The sequence below is a fragment of the Gorilla gorilla genome, chromosome 6 (assembly GCF_029281585.2).
Source record: "Gorilla gorilla gorilla isolate KB3781 chromosome 6, NHGRI_mGorGor1-v2.1_pri, whole genome shotgun sequence".
Taxonomy (NCBI): domain Eukaryota; kingdom Metazoa; phylum Chordata; class Mammalia; order Primates; family Hominidae; genus Gorilla; species Gorilla gorilla.
Genome location: NC_073230.2, coordinates 13,707,132 through 13,722,392, shown reverse-complemented (window position 1 = coordinate 13,722,392; position 15,261 = coordinate 13,707,132). Strand labels below are relative to the sequence as shown.

Below are 15,261 nucleotides of genomic sequence, written 5' to 3'. Positions count from 1 at the left end.
AGACGAGAGGATCACCTGAGCCCAGGAGTTCAAGATCAGTCTAAGCTATATAGCAAGACCCTGTCTCTACAAAAAATAAAAATAAAAAAAATTAGCCAGGTATGGTGGCACGTGCCTGTACTTCCAGCTACTTGGGGGTTGAGAAGAGAGGATTGCTTGAGCCCAGGTATTTGAGGCTGCAGTGAGCTATGACTGCGCCACTGCACTCTAGCCTGGGCAACAGAGCAAGACACTGTCTCTAACAACAACAAAATAGTTGTAACCCTCACAATGTAAAAATAAAAGGGGCCAGGCACAGTGACTCACACTTGTAATCCTAGCACTTTGGGAGGTCGAAGCGGGTGGATCACTTGAGGTCAGGAGATCGAGACAAGCCTGACCAACATGGTAAAACCGCATCTCTACTAAAAATACAAAAATTAGCCAGGCGTGGTAGCGGGTGCCTATAATCCCAGCTACATGGGAGGCTGAGGCACGAGAATCACTTGACCCAGGAGACGGAGGCTGCAGTGAGCAGAGAGCACGCCACTGCACTCCAGCCTGCGCAGCGGAGGGAGACTCTATCTCAAAAAATAAAAATAAAAAATAAAAGGATCAATAGCCTAGTCTAAAATTGGGCAAAAGATCTGAACAGACATTTCCACAAAAATGATACACAAATGAGCAATAAGCAAATGAAAGGATGCTCAACATCATTAGTCATCAAAGAAATGTTCCTCAAAGCCGTGAGACAAAAAACAAATGGCCTGTAGCCCCAGCTATTCGGGAGGCTGAGGCAGGAGAATCACTTGAACCCGGGAGGCAGAGGTTACAGTGAGCCGAGATTGCGCCATGGCACTCCAGCCTGGGTGACAGAGCGTGACTCCGTCTCAAAAAAAACAAAACAAAACAAAACAAAATCATGAGCTACCACTTCACATTCACTAGGATGGCTATAATTAACAAGTCATATAATAAGAGCGTTGGGCAATTAGAACCCTTATACACTGCTGGTGGGAACGTAAAATGGTACAGCTGCTTGGAAAAGTCTGGCAGTTCCTCAAAAGGTTTCACAGAGCATTAACACATGATCCAGCCATTCACTCCTAGGTACACACTCAAGAGAAATGAAAACATGTCTGTATAAACACTTGTATGCAAATGTTCATAGCTGCACTATTCGTAATAGGTGAAAAATGGAAACAATCCAAATGCCTACCAAATGGCAAAGGGATAAATAAAATGTGGTCCATTCATTCGATGCTCTTATTCAGCCATAAAAATGAAGTACTGATACATGCTAAAACATGGATGAACCTTGAAGACATTATGCCAAGTTTAAGAAACCAGACCAAAAGGACACACAGTGAATAAATTCCACTTATATGATGTCCACAATAGGCAAATGTACACAGACAGAAAGCAAATTAGTGAATGCTTAGGGTTGGGAGAGTTTGGGGAAAATGAGGAGTGACTGCTAATGGGTATGGGATCTCTTTCTTTCCGTTTTGTGACAGAGTCTCCACTCTGTCACTCAGGCTGGAGTACGGTGGCGTGATCTCAGCTTCCTAGCAGCTGGGATTACAAGCATGCACCAACATAATTTTCTCTATTTTTAGTAGAGACATAGAGATGGGGTTCCACTGTGTTGGCCAGGCTAGTCTCATGCTCCTGGCCTCAAGTGATCCACCCACCTCGGCTTCCTAAAGTGCTGGGATTACAGGTATGAGCCACTGTGTCCCGCCTGGTACAGGATTTCTTTCAGGAGTGAAGAAAATGTTATAAACTTGATGGTGGTGATGGCTGCACAACTCTGTGATTATATTAAAAACTGTTGAATTGGAAAGTTTACAGAAGTGAACTGTATGGTATGTGAATTATATCTCAATAAAACTATAAAAAAATAGGTATCAAATAGAAAAGGCTACTTTTTACCTCTCATGCTGACACACATGATGGCTGACACAGTACATATGACAACTGCCAGGAGAATCATGAGGACGATCAAGTAACTGCTGAGCAAGGCTCCGCCAGCACAGTCCAGCTTCCCTCTGTGCATGAGATACAACGTCAGAATGCCAATCCACCTGGCAAAAAAAAAAAAAAGGGAAGGGTCAGAAATGAAATCCAAGGAGCTGTTGTGTAGAACATGATACAAAGAAATAAAATGAGTTAATATTTTCCAAAACAAGGCAAGGTTCACTTTGGAATATAATTTTCTTTTTGTAGAGACAGGGTCTTGCTATGTTGCCCAGACTGGTCTTGAACTCCTGGCTTCAAGTGATCTTCCTGCCTTGGCCTCCCAAAGTGCTGGGATTACAGGCATGAGTCACTGCACCTGGCCTGGAATATAACTGCCAACAATAAAATATCTAGGCCCAGCACGGTGGCTCACGTCTGTAATCCCAGCACTTTGGGAGGCCAAGGCAGGAGGATCACTTGAGCACAAGAGTTGGACACTAGCCTGGGCAACACGGTGAGACTCCATCTCTACAAAAAATAGAAAAAGTTAGCTGGGCGTGGTGGCACGAGTCTGTGGTCCCAGCTACTTGGAAGAGTGAAGTGGGAAGATCGCTTGAGCCCAGGAGGTTGAGGCTGCAGTGAGTGGTGATCGCACCACTGCACTCCCGCCTGGGTAGTAGAGTGAGACCCTGTCTCAAAAAAATAAAAAGAACAGAGGTCTCACTATGTTGCCCAGGTTGGTCTCAAACTCCTGCCCTCAAGCAACCCTCCCGTCTCAGCCTCTCAATGTGCTGAGATAACAGGCGTGAGCCACGGCGCCCAGCCAAGAATCTACTTTTTCATAACAATGATTCATTCTCTGCACAGATCCTCTGGGAACAGACTTCAAGTACCAATGCCACTTCCCACTGATTCCACACTTTGAAAGACAACAGCGTTGTATGTTGAGCCTGTCTGCTTCTCACGAAATGCAGCCACAACCGGCTCGGTATTTTTTCCTATCTTTCGTGTTGCAGATTCAAGTGCCCCGTACAAAGGGAAGGAAGGGCACAAGTGGCTGCTCCCGCCTCAAGAAAGGAGACCTCGAGGCCAAGGCTTTTGCCGGCGGTAACACCCTCGCGGCACCCCAGGGCCAGGTCTCGGCGCTGCACACAAAGGGGTGCTCGCGTCCTGCTGCGCGGACTTCCAGACCCCCTGTTTGTCCCCCGGGTCCAGCCCACACACTCTAGGGGCTTCGGTTTGTCATCCGTCAAATGGACACAGCACCACTGCCCACCTCTTCGGGCGGTGGTGAGAACTCGATAAGAGGATGCGTGGCCAGCGCTGGGACCGCGACAGTGCTTGGGAAGCCACTTCTGTCACCGTCTCAAGGGACAGCTCGCCCCCCGCTCCCTCCCCGGTGCGCTCCACCGCCCCCATAGCCGCCGTCCTTACCACAGCACTCGCACGACCAGCTCGAAGAACCCTGGGAAGACCAAGTCGTCGCTGGCGATGGCCCAGCGCCGGCCGAAGAGTACCATCCCCGGCATGGCGAAGGTCCCGCAGCTCGCACTCAGGAGAGACCCCGCGCGCCGCTCACCGAGAACAGACCAGCACCCACCGGACGCCGCCACCAAATTATCGGCGCTCAAGCGCAAACGCAGCGAGCGCGGGGACCTGCGCATGCTCACGCCGAGGCCGAGATCGGCGCACGCGCACTGAGCCCCACACCACCTCTCCCGCCGGAGCTGTCTGCGCCTGCGCAGAAACGCTGATCCGGAAGGCGCTGGTTGAGTCGATTGCGGGTCTGCCGGTCGGTGAAATCCGTTGTGGTATTTCCTTTTTCTTTTTCGTGAAAAGTGCAGTGATATCCGTTCTGGTGATATTTCCTTTTCCTTTTGTGTTTTTTTTGTTTGTTTGTTTTTTGGTGACGGAGTCTCGCTCAGTTCCCAGGCTGGAGTGCAGTGGGTGTGATCTCGGCTCACTGCATCCTCCGCCTCCCGGGCTCAAGCGATTCACCTGCCTCAGGCTCCGGTGTAGCTGTGATTACAGGAGCGCGCCACCACGGCTAATTTTTGTATTTTTAGTAGAGACGAAGTTTCACCATGTTGGCCAGGCTGGTCTCGAACCCCTGACCTCAAGTGATCCGCCCGCCTGGGCCTCCCAAAGTGCTAGGATTACAGGCGTGAACCACCGCGCCCGGCCCTGTTTGTCTGTTTGTTTAAGGCAGCTTATGGCTCTGTCGTTCAGGGTGGAGTGCAGTGGCGCAATCATGACTCACTGCAGCCTTGAACTCCTGAATGCCGCCTTGAACTCCTGGATTCCAGCGACTCTCCCACCTCAACCTCCTGAGTAGCTGAGACCAAAGGCACGTGCCACACTCCCGGCTAATTTATTTTTATTTATTTATTTATTTATTTTGAGACGGAGTTTTGCTCTTGTTGCCCCAGGCTGGAGTGCAATGGCGCGATCTTGGTTCACCACAACCTCCATCTCCTGGGTTCAAGCGATTCTCCTGCCTCAGCCTCCTGAGTAGCTGGGATTACAGGCATGTGTCACCATGCCCAGCTAATTTTGTATTTTTAGTAGAGATGGGGTTTCTCCATAAATTTTCCTATTTTTTGTAGAGACGGGAGTCTCACTCTGTTGCCCAGGCCGGTCTTGAACTCCTGGCCTCAAACCGTCCTCCCGCCGCAGCCTCCCAAAGTGCTGGTATTACAGGCGTGAGCCACTACACCTGACCGAAATTTTCACTTTATAAGGAGGGAGTCTTCAGGCCTGGAGGAATTAGCTAGCCCAGAGACCCAGGCTGTCAATGGCAGGTGTGGGACTCATATCCCGGTCTGTGAGACTTGCAAGCATGGGACAACATTGCTTCCATCTGTGCCCCTTGCTGTAAGGAGCCCGTGTTAGGAACCCCCTCGAGTTCAGGGTCTGAAACCACCCTGCAGCTGGCGGGGTGGGGTCTGAGCGCTTTTCAGTACCCCCACTGCCCCACCCTGATCTGAGCCACCTTCATCTCCTGCCTGGGCTCATCACCCCACTGTGCTTTCTCATTCTGCTGTGCCCTCTTCAGCAGCCAGGGTGACTTTGTGAACCTTCAGATAAAGCCTGCACCCTGCCTGGGACTTTGCAAGGCTGCACTTTGTGCATAAAATTACATTCCAGGCCAGGCGCGGTGCCTCACGCCTGTAATCCCAACACTTTGGGAGGCTAAGGTGGGCGAATCACGAGGTCAGGAGGAGATCGAGACCATCTTAGCCAACATGGTGAAACCTCGTCTTTACTAAAATAAAAAAAAAAAAGTTAGCCAGGTGTGGTGGCACGCACCTGTAGTCCCGGCTATTTGGGAGGCTGAGGCAGGGGAATCGCTTGAACCTGGGAGGCGGAGGTTGCAGTGAGCCGAGATCGCACCCTGCACTCTAGCCTGGCAACAGAGCAAGACTCTGTCTCAAAAAAAAAAAAAAAAAAAAAAATTACACTCCAGCCCCTGGCAAAGGCCTTTCCCTGGTAGTCACACATCAAAAGTTTGTAAGGGCTCATTTATCTGTCTCCCTGGTTACTATTCGCCTTTATCACCCACCCCACTGCCTGCTGCCTTTTCCCCCTCTGAAAAGACATCAGGGTCATTTTTGCTCCAGGGGTTCTACATTCTGTGTTTCCTCTGCCAGGAATAGTCCTCCTGCAGGTTTTCTGTTACTGGATGGAAAGTCTTCGCTGTGAGTTGGTCAGGTGCTTGCGCGTTGAACTGAGAACTGCAACACAAGGCCGGGCACGGTGACTCACGCCTGTAATCTCAGCACTTTGGGGAGGCCGAAGCGGGTGGATCACCTGAGGTCAGGGGTTCAAGACCAGCCTGGCCAACATGGCGAAACCCTGTCTCTACTGAAAATACAAAAACTAGGCCAGGCACGATGGCTCATGCCTGTAATCCCAACACTTTGGGAGGCTGAGGCAGGAGGATCACCTGAAGTCAGGAGTTCAAGACCAGCCTGGCCAACATGGCGAAACCCCGTCTCTCCTAAAAATTAACTGGATGTGGTGGCACATGCCTGTAATCCCAGCTACTCGGGAGGCTGAGGCAGGAGAATTGCTTGAACCAAGGAGATGAAGGTTGCAGTGACCCAAAATCACACCACTGCACTCCAGCCTGGGCAACAAGAGCAAAACTCCATCTCAAAAATAATAAGTAAATAAAAATTGCAACAAAAACCCCACAAAGCAACAACAACAACAAAACAAATCATCAAAAGACAAACAAATGGAGTAAAAAGCACAGATTGACACGAAGCTCAAGAGCACGCAGCTCAAGAGACCCCTCAATTAGGGTCTTCATTAAGCAGAAAGAATGTGGTTAACACTCATGGCTGAAGTGGAAACTTCTGTCTTGTTATCACAGAAGTGCAGATGTGGCCTCTATGCTGCCTTATCTTGCCCAGAACTGGCTGCACCTGCTGATCTTTTGCTTATGCCTTAACCCTTGTTAACCATTGATTACCCTCATTCCTGATTCTCCTGCCTCATTTTCTTTTTTTTTTTTTTTTTGAGATGGAGTCTTGTTCTGTCGCCTAGGTGGGAGTGCCATGGCGCGATCTGAGTTCTGCAACCTCAGCCTCCTGAGTTCAAGCGATTCTCCTGCCTCAGCATTCTGAGTAGCTGGGATTATAGGCATATGCCACCATGCACACCTAATTTTTGTATTTTTAGTAGAGACAGGGTTTTGCCATGTTGGCCTTGGCTGGTGTCGAACTCCTGACCTCAAGTGATCCGCCCACCTCAGCTTCCCAAAGTACTGGGATTACAGGTGTGAGCCACCGCACCCAGCCTCTCCTGCCTCTTTTTTTGTTTTTGTTTTTTTTGTTTTTTTGTTTTTTTTTTTTGAGACGGAGTCTCGCTCTGTCGCCAGGCTGGAGTGTAGGGCACGATCTCGGCTCACTGCAACCCCCGCCTCCTGGGTTCAAGTGATTCTCCTGCCTCAGCCTCCCTAGTAGCTGGGACTACAGGCATGGGCCACCACGCCCGGCTAATTTTTGTATTTTTAGCAGAGACGGATTTCACCACGTTGGCCAAGACGGTTTCGATCTCTTGACCTCGTGATCCACCCGCCTCGGGCTCCCAAAGTGCTGGGATTACAGGCGTGAACCACCGTGGCCGGCCTGATTTTTGTATTTTTAGTAGAGACAGGGTTTCGCCATGTTGCCCAGGCTGGTCTTCAACCCCAGACCTCAAGTGATCCGCCCACCTCGGCCTCCCAAGGTGCTGGGATTACAGGTGTGAGCCATGGTGCCCCGCTCCTGCCTCATTTCTATCTCTCACTTCATTCAGGCCTGAGCTCAAGTGTCACTGCATCAAAGAGGCCTTCCCTGACCACCTTAGCTAAAACAGCAAAACTGTCAGTCTCTGTTCCTTACGCTGCTTTAGTTTCCTTCATGGCACATAATGAGCCCCTGACATTACATCATGTTTATTATCTCTTACCTCCTCCCTTAAAAGTGTAAGTTTCACGAGCAGAGGCACCTTGTCCATCTTATTCACTCCTATGAATGTAATAGAGCACATTCTAGGCATTCTTAAATTCTCAATGAATGAATAACTGATTATGTGTAGAGTAAGTGGGGCCAGGCGCGGTGGCTGATGCCTGTAATTCCAGCACTTTTGGGAGGCTGAAGCAGGCGGATCACTTGAGGTCGGGAGTTCGAGAACAGCCTGGCCAACATGGTGAAACTCCATCTCTACTGAAAATACAAAAATTAGCTGGGCGTGGTGGCACGTGCCTGTAATCCCAGCTGCTCGGGAGGCTGGGGCAGGAGAATCACTTGAACCTGGGAGGCAGAGGTTGCAGTGAGCTGAGATCACGCCACTGCACTTCAGCCTGGGCGACAGAGCAAGACTTTGTCTCAAAAAAAAAAAAAAAAAAAGAGTAAGTAGAAGGAATGAGAGGCAGGGGTGGGGCTGGAGTGGTATGGCAGGGCTTGGGAAGGAGAAGATGGAAGTCAGAGAACAGTACCAGGAAATTAATGTTAACATTGCAACATCAGCCAGATGGCAAGCTGGCTTGAGGCTGAGACCAGCCTGGGCAACATAGCGAGACCCTGTCTCTTAAAAGAAAAAGTAAAAACATTGCAAGATCTGTACCAAAAGTTTCAGAATAAATGAAACTAATAATAATAAAAGTAAAATACAAGCTTGCAAGGTCTGTGAGCAAATATATTTTTAGACAAGGGTATTTCATTGGGCTGATGAAAATTCTGGGCATTGACCAGGTGCGGTGGCTCACACCTGTAATCCCAGCACTCTGGGAGCCCGAGGTGGACAGATCACTTGAGGTCAGGTGTTCGAAACCAGCCTAGCCAACATGGTGAAACCCTATCTCTACTAAAATACAAAAATTAGCCGGGCATGGTGGCACAGGCACCTGTAGTCCCAGCTACTCGGGGGGCTGAGGCAGGAGAATCACTTGAGCCTGGGAGTCGGAGGTTGCAGTGAGCTGAGATCGTGCCACTGCACTCCAGCCTGGGCGACAGTGCAAGACTGTCTCAAAAAAAAAAAAAAAAAAAAAAAGCATCTGTGACAGGCTATCTGGAAATCTGGAATTATAGTAAAGAGTATTATATGTCATTATCATTATTATTTGTGTAATAAATTATCTGCTACACATCTATGCAGCACAGTGTTATCACAACAGGTCTGGGGTATGCACATTCTAAAGAGAGGATTGGCTCTTGACCGGCTCCTAAAACATAACTTCTGAGCCCTTGGAATATTCTCCTTGATAGGAGTGTATTTGTATATCTCAGGCCTTGGGCAACATCTAGTAGTTTATGCTAACAGTGGGTTGGTGGTGGCAGCCTTGCGCCATGCTGTATTAGGTTAACCTCTGGGTGGGCGGCTGGAGACTGAGTAGGTAAGGTGAGTCACACGGATGCTCCATGCCTACATGACTGAGCCTAATAAAATCCCTTGGACACCCAGGCTCAGGGAAGCTTCCCTAGTTGGACATACTTTGTGCATGTTGTCACACATTGTTGCTGGGCAAATTAAGGATATATATATGACTCCACTGTGAAAGGAAGCTTATGCCTGGCGTCTCCCAGACACTGCCCTATGCACCTTTTCCTTTGCTGATTTGAATCCATATCCATTCACTGTAATAAGCTACAACCATAAGTATGACAGCCTTTCTGAGTCTGAGTGCTTCTAGCAAATCATAGAACGTGGCCGGGCTCAGTAGCTCACTCCTGTGATCCCAGCACTTTGGGAGGCCGAGGCAGGTAGATCACTTGAAGTCAGGAGTTGGAGACCAGCCTGACCAACATGGTGATACTAAAAATATAAAAATTAGCCAGGCGTGGTGCCATGCACCTGTAATCCCAGGTACTTGGGAGGCTGAGGCAGGAAAATCCCTTGAACCCAGGAGGTAGAGGTTGCAGTGAGCCGAGATTGCAGTTGCACTCCAGCCTGAGTGACAGAGAGAGACTCCGTCTCAAAAAAAAAAAAAATCACTCAACTTGAAGGTGGTTTGGGGGATCTCCAACACAACATTCTTTGAATCAGTAAAATGTACAATAAATGTATGTGTATAGGCCGGGCATGGTGGCTCACGCCTGTAATCCCAGCAGTTTGGGAGGCCGAGGCGGATAGGGCACGAGGTCAAAAGATCCAGACCATCCCGGCCAACACGGTGAAACCCCGTCTCTACTAAAAATACAAAAATTAGCTGGGCGTGGTGGTGCGCACCCGTAGTCCCAGCTACTCAGGAGGCTGAGGCAGGTGGATCGCTGACCCTGGGAGGCAGAGGTTGCAGTGAGCTGAGATCGCGCCCTGCACTCCAGCCTGGCGACAGAGTGAGACTCCAACTCAAAAAAAAAAAAAAAAAGTATGTATATATGTGCATATGTTAGTTTTTTTGATGGGTTAGTTACTAAATACCACCACAGCACACACTACTATATACTCTAAAAGCCTGGCTGTTGCTGGTGAGTTTTAAGCCTTTAGTTGTAAAAGTGGGCCAGGCTGAGCATGGTGACTCACACCTGTAATCCCAGCATTTTGGGAGGCTGAGGCGGGAGGATCACTTGAGCCCGGGAGTTGGAGACCAGCCTGGGTAACATAGTGAGACCTCCGTCTCTACAAGAACTTTAAGAATTGGCCAGGTGTCTTGGCATGGGCCTGTAGTCCTAAGTACTCAGAAGGCTGTGGTGGGAGGATTGCTTGAGCCCAGGAGTTAAAGGAGTTAAAGACTGCAGTGAGCTATGATGGCACCACTGCCCCCCAGCCTGGGCAACAGAGAGAGACCCTCTCTCCAAAAAAAAAAAGGAAAGAAAGAAAAAAAGTGATAATCTGCTTCTGCTACATGCAGACTTTGGATGTTCTTCAAATTGACAAACCATAAAAAATATGTTTTTGGGTTTTTTTTGTTTTTTTTTTTTTTGCTGGACACCATTGATCAGAGGTAAAAAGATGTTTTTGAGACAGGAAAATTTGAACATAGACTGTTAGATGATATTTAAGAATTACTAGCCAGGGGCGGTGGCTCACGCCTATAATCCCAGCACTTTGGGAGGCCGAGGCGGGCAGATCACGAGGTCAGGAGATCAAGACAACCCTGGCTAACACGGTGAAACCCCATCTCTACTAAAAAAAAAATAGAAAAAATTAGCCGGGCTTGCTGGGGGGGGCGCCTGTAGTCCCAGCTACTCGGGAGGCTGAGGCAGAAGAATGGCGTGAACCCAGGAGGCGGAGCTTGCAGTGAGCCGAGATCTCGCCACTGCACTCCAGCCTGGGTGACAGAGCAAGACTCACTCTCAAAAAAAAAAAAAAAAAAAAAAAAAGAATTACTAACTTTGTTGGTGTGATAAAAAGTCTTTATCAATTAGGACTACAATGTAGTATCTATGGATGAAATATGCCATCTAGGAGTTTCTTTAAAGTACCCAAGACTGGGCCAGGCACGGTGGCTCACGCCTGTAATCACAGTACTTTGGGAGGCTGAGGCAGGCGGATCATTTGAGGTCAGGAGTTCGAGACCAGCCTGGCCAACATGAGGAAACCCCATCTCTACTAAAAAATACAAAAAACCTAGCCAGGCATGGTGTTGGGCACCTGTAATCCCAGCTACTTGGAAGGCTGAGGCACGAGAATCACTTGAATCTGGGAGGCGGAGGTTGCAGTGAGCTGAGATCCCACCACTGCCCTTCAGCCTGGGCGACAGAGCAAGACTCCATCTGAAAAAAATAAATAAAATAAATAAACTATTTAAAACTTAAAGGTGAGGTAAAACAAGTTCTCTAATTTTATGTATGCATGAAAACAAAGTTTATTTTCAAATGATGCTTGTTCAACTTTGCCTAATCTCTCCGTAATTACATATACACAAACATATCATGATACGTATGTGTGGCATGCAAATATATAACCAAAACGCTGAGCCACCATTAATTCAGTAGTAGGTTGTGCCTATGATCGTATATATATATATTTATTTATTTATTTATTTTTGGGGGAGCGGGGAGGACGGAGTCTCGTTCTGTTGCCCAGGCTGGAATGCAGTGGTAGATCTCGGCTCACTGCAACCTCTGCCTCCTGGGTTCAAGTGATTCTCTTGCCTCAGCCTCCCGAGTAGGTGGGACTACAGGCGTGTCACCATACCAGGCTTATTTTTTGTATTTTTAGTAGAGACAGGTTTTCACTATGTTGGCCAGGCTGGTCTCGAACTCCAGACCTTGTAATCTGCCCGCCTTGGCCTCCCAAAGTGCTGGGATTACAGGCGTGAGCCACTGCTCCTGGCCTCGACTTTTTTTTTTTTTTTTTCTTTTCCTAGACAGGGTCTTACTTTGTCATCCACACTGGAACACAGTGGCCCAATCTCGGCTCACTGTAGCCTCGACTTCCCAAGGTTCAAGTGATCCTCCTGCTTCAGTCTCCTAAGTAGCTGGGACTACAGGTGCACAGCACAACACCTGACTAATTTTTGTATTTTTTGTAGAGACGGGTTTTGCCATGTTGCCCAGGCTGGTCAAATTCCTGAGCTCAAGCGATCCACCCACCTTGTCCTCCCAAACCAAAGTGCTAGGATTACAGGCATGAGCTACCATGCCTGCCAAATCCTTTTTTTTTTTTTTTTTTTTTGAGACAGAGTCTCACTCTGTCACCCAGGCTGGAGTGCAGTGGTGCGATCGCAGCTCACTGCAACTTCTGCCTTCTGGGTTCAAACGATTCTCCGACCTCAGCCTCCCGAGTAGCTGGGATTACAGGCACACACCACCACACCCAGCTAATTTTTTTTTTTTTTTTTTTGTATTTTTAGTAGAGATGGGGTTTCACCATGTTGGACAGGCTGGTCTCAAACTCCTGATCTCTGGTGATCCGTCCGCTTCGGCCTCCCAAAGTGCTGGGATTACAGGCATGAGCCACCATGCCCTGCCTCATGCCTGCCAAATTCTTAAAAGTAATAGTTCTTTTAAAAACAGGATTTGTACTTAGCAATAAGATAATGTTTCTACATAAACTTTTGTTAGTATAAGTAAAGGTATTGTGAACTTAATGTTACAAACAATAACAAAACCCTACAAAACAATTTAATTTCAAAGAAATCTCTTTTGGGAAACTGGTAGTATACAAATTTTATTTTATTTTTGAGACAGTGTTTCATTCTGTCCTGCAGGCTGCAGTACAGTGGTGTGATCTTGGCTCACTGCAACCTCCACCTCCCAGGCTCAAGCGATCCTCCCACCTCAGCCACCTGAGTAGCTCAGACTATAGGCACGTGCCACCACACCTGGCTAATTTTTTTGCATTTTTAGTAGAGACTGGGTTTTGCCATGTGGCCCAGGCTAGTCTTGAACTCCTGGCCTCAAGCCTCCCAAAGTGCTAGGATTACAGGCATGAGCCACAATTTTTTGCTTCTTTTCTTTTTTTTTTTTCCAGATGGAGTCTCCCTCTGTAGCCCAGGCTGGAGTGCAGTGGTGCAATCTCCACTTACTGCAACCTCCATCTCCTGGGTTCAAGCGATTCTCGTGCCTCAGCCTCCTGAGTAGCTGGGATTACAGATGCATGCCACCATGCCTGGCTAATTTTTGTATTTTTAGTAGAGACGGGGTTTCACCATGTCCAGTTTCAGGCTGGTCTGGAACTCCTGGCCTCAAGTGATCCACCCACTTCAGCCTCTCAAAGTGTAGGGATTAAAGGTGTGACCCACTGCGCCCAGCCCACAAATTTTCTTAAGAAGTAAAATTTCGGCTGGGCCCGGTGGCTCACGCCTGTAATCCCAGCACTTTGAGAGGCCGAGGCAGGCGGTTCATGAGGTCAGGAGATTGAGACCATCCTGGCAACGCAGTGAAACCCTGTCTCTACTAAAAATACAAAAAATTAGCCTCGCGTGGTGGTATGCGCCTGTAGTCCCAGCTACTCGGGAGGCTGAGGCAGGAGAATCACTTGAACCCGGGAGGCGGAGGTTGCAGTGAGCCAAGATCCCACCACTGCACTCCAGCCTGGGCCACAGAGTGAGACTCTTGTCTTAAAAAAAAAAAAAAAAAATCTTTAAGAAACTCTTATTTCCCAGATGAACTATCGAGATCAAAGCACAGCTCTTACAAAAGTGACTCACAATGACTTTTTTGAAATGATGGAAATATTTCAGATACATAGAAGATGCCTGACACCTAAGGGCCCGCTGTGTAGATTTAACACAGAATAACATCCTGCCATATTTATCCCATCATGAATTTTGGGGAAAAATAAAATACCCTTGATATTCTTCTTTGCTCGTTCTTTCAGTCAGTTTCAGAATTTGCAAATTAGAGTATTCTTCATAGGCTTTCTTGGCAGTTTTTTTGTTTTTTTTTGTTTTTGAGACTGAGTCTTGACTCCAGCCCAGGCTGGAGTGCAGTGGCATGATCTCGGCTCACTGCAACCTCTGCCTCCTGAGTTCCAGGAATTCTTCTGCCTCAGCCTCCCAAGTAGCTGGGATTACAGGTGCGCACCACCACGCCTAGCTAATTTTTATGTTTTTAGTACAGACGAGGGGTCACCATGTTGGCCAGGCTGGTCTTGAACTCCTGACCCCAGGTGATCTGCCCACCTCAGCCTCCCAAAGTGTTGGGATTACAGGCGTCAGCCACCACGCCAGGTGACTCTCACCTTTTAAGTGCCCAAGGTGAAACTAGGCAGAACATTTTATTTTAGTATTGTAAAAAAGCACCCTTGTCATTGTTTAAAAGGATATGTACTATGTTATGCTGCAAATGGCTTTTAAAGTGCAGGGACAAAAGGAATTGTTTCAAAACTAGAGAAACACCCACAGCACTTCCAGCAGATTCCAGGCTACAGATTCCAGTTAACCCAGATAGTTGTGAGGATGGCTGGGTGGTACTGGGCAGAGCTCCAGTTTTTGGAAATTCCACATCTGGCCACTAGAGGACGGAGGCACACAGAAAAAACCCACACAGATCCAATCAAGCTAGCTTCAGATGGGTGGCTGCTTTTGGAAGTTACCTAGGAGTCAATTTCTTTCTTTCTTCTTTTTTTTTTTTTTTTTTGAGACAGAGTCTTGCTCTGCCGCCCAGGCTGGAGTGCAGTGGCGCGATCTCGGCTCATTGCAAGCTGCGCCTCCCAGGTTCATGCCATTCTCCTGCCTCAGCCTCCCTAGTATCTGGGACTACAGGCGCCCGCCACCACGCCCGGCTAATTTTTTTGTATTTTTAGTAGAGACGGGGTTTCACCGTGTTAGCCAGGTTGGTCTCGATCTCCTGACCTCCTGATCCACCCGCCTCGGCCTCCCAAAGTGCTGGGATTACAGGCGTGAGCCACCGCGCCCGGCTCTTTCTTTTTTTTGAGATGGAGTCTCACTCTTGCCCAGGCTGGGGTGCAGTGGCACGATCTCAGCAGCTCCAACCTCTGCCTCCCAGGTTCAAGCGATTCTTGTGCCTCAGGCTCCCAAGTAGCTGAAATTACAGGTGTGTGCCACCACACCCGGCTTATTTTTTTATTTTTAGTGGAAGTGGGGGCTTTACCATGTTGGCCAGAATGGTCTGAAACTCCTGACCTCAAGAGATCCGCCCGCCTCAGCCTCCCAAAGTGCTGGGATTACAGGCGTGAGCCGCTGCGCCTAACAAGGGTTGTGAACCTTCTGGCAAAACTGACCCATATCAAACGAGTCAGGGACTCCTGCCAGAACCAGTTTCCAACCAGCTTTTCAAACAGCTGTCACAAAGTAAGCAGAAAGTTAGGAGGGCAAATATGATTACTGTATATGTACCAAGCTCCGGCCACGAGCTTTGCCAACAGCAGCTCATTTAAACCGCACAGAAATCCCTGGCAGTTTACCTATGTAACTGGAGGCAA

The 15,261-nt window shown here is 48.3% G+C and overlaps 1 protein-coding gene across 2 annotated transcripts in view; it reads right to left on the bottom strand.

Annotated features, from left to right (window-relative positions):
- Window positions 1-4,164, bottom strand: part of DAGLB (diacylglycerol lipase beta) — a 39,487-nt gene extending 35,323 nt beyond the window's left edge. The window contains exons 1-2 of one of the 2 annotated variants that reach the window (XM_019030638.4): window positions 3,376-4,164; window positions 1,915-2,066 (exon numbers count right to left, since the gene is read on the bottom strand). In XM_019030638.4, the coding sequence (XP_018886183.2) occupies window positions 1,915-2,066; window positions 3,376-3,605 (382 nt within the window). In that variant the 5' untranslated portion in view covers window positions 3,606-4,164. The remainder of the gene's footprint in view (window positions 1-1,914; window positions 2,067-3,375) is intronic. The other variant, XM_019030639.4, reaches the window with a different exon arrangement.
- Window positions 4,165-15,261: the final 11,097 nt, after the last annotated feature.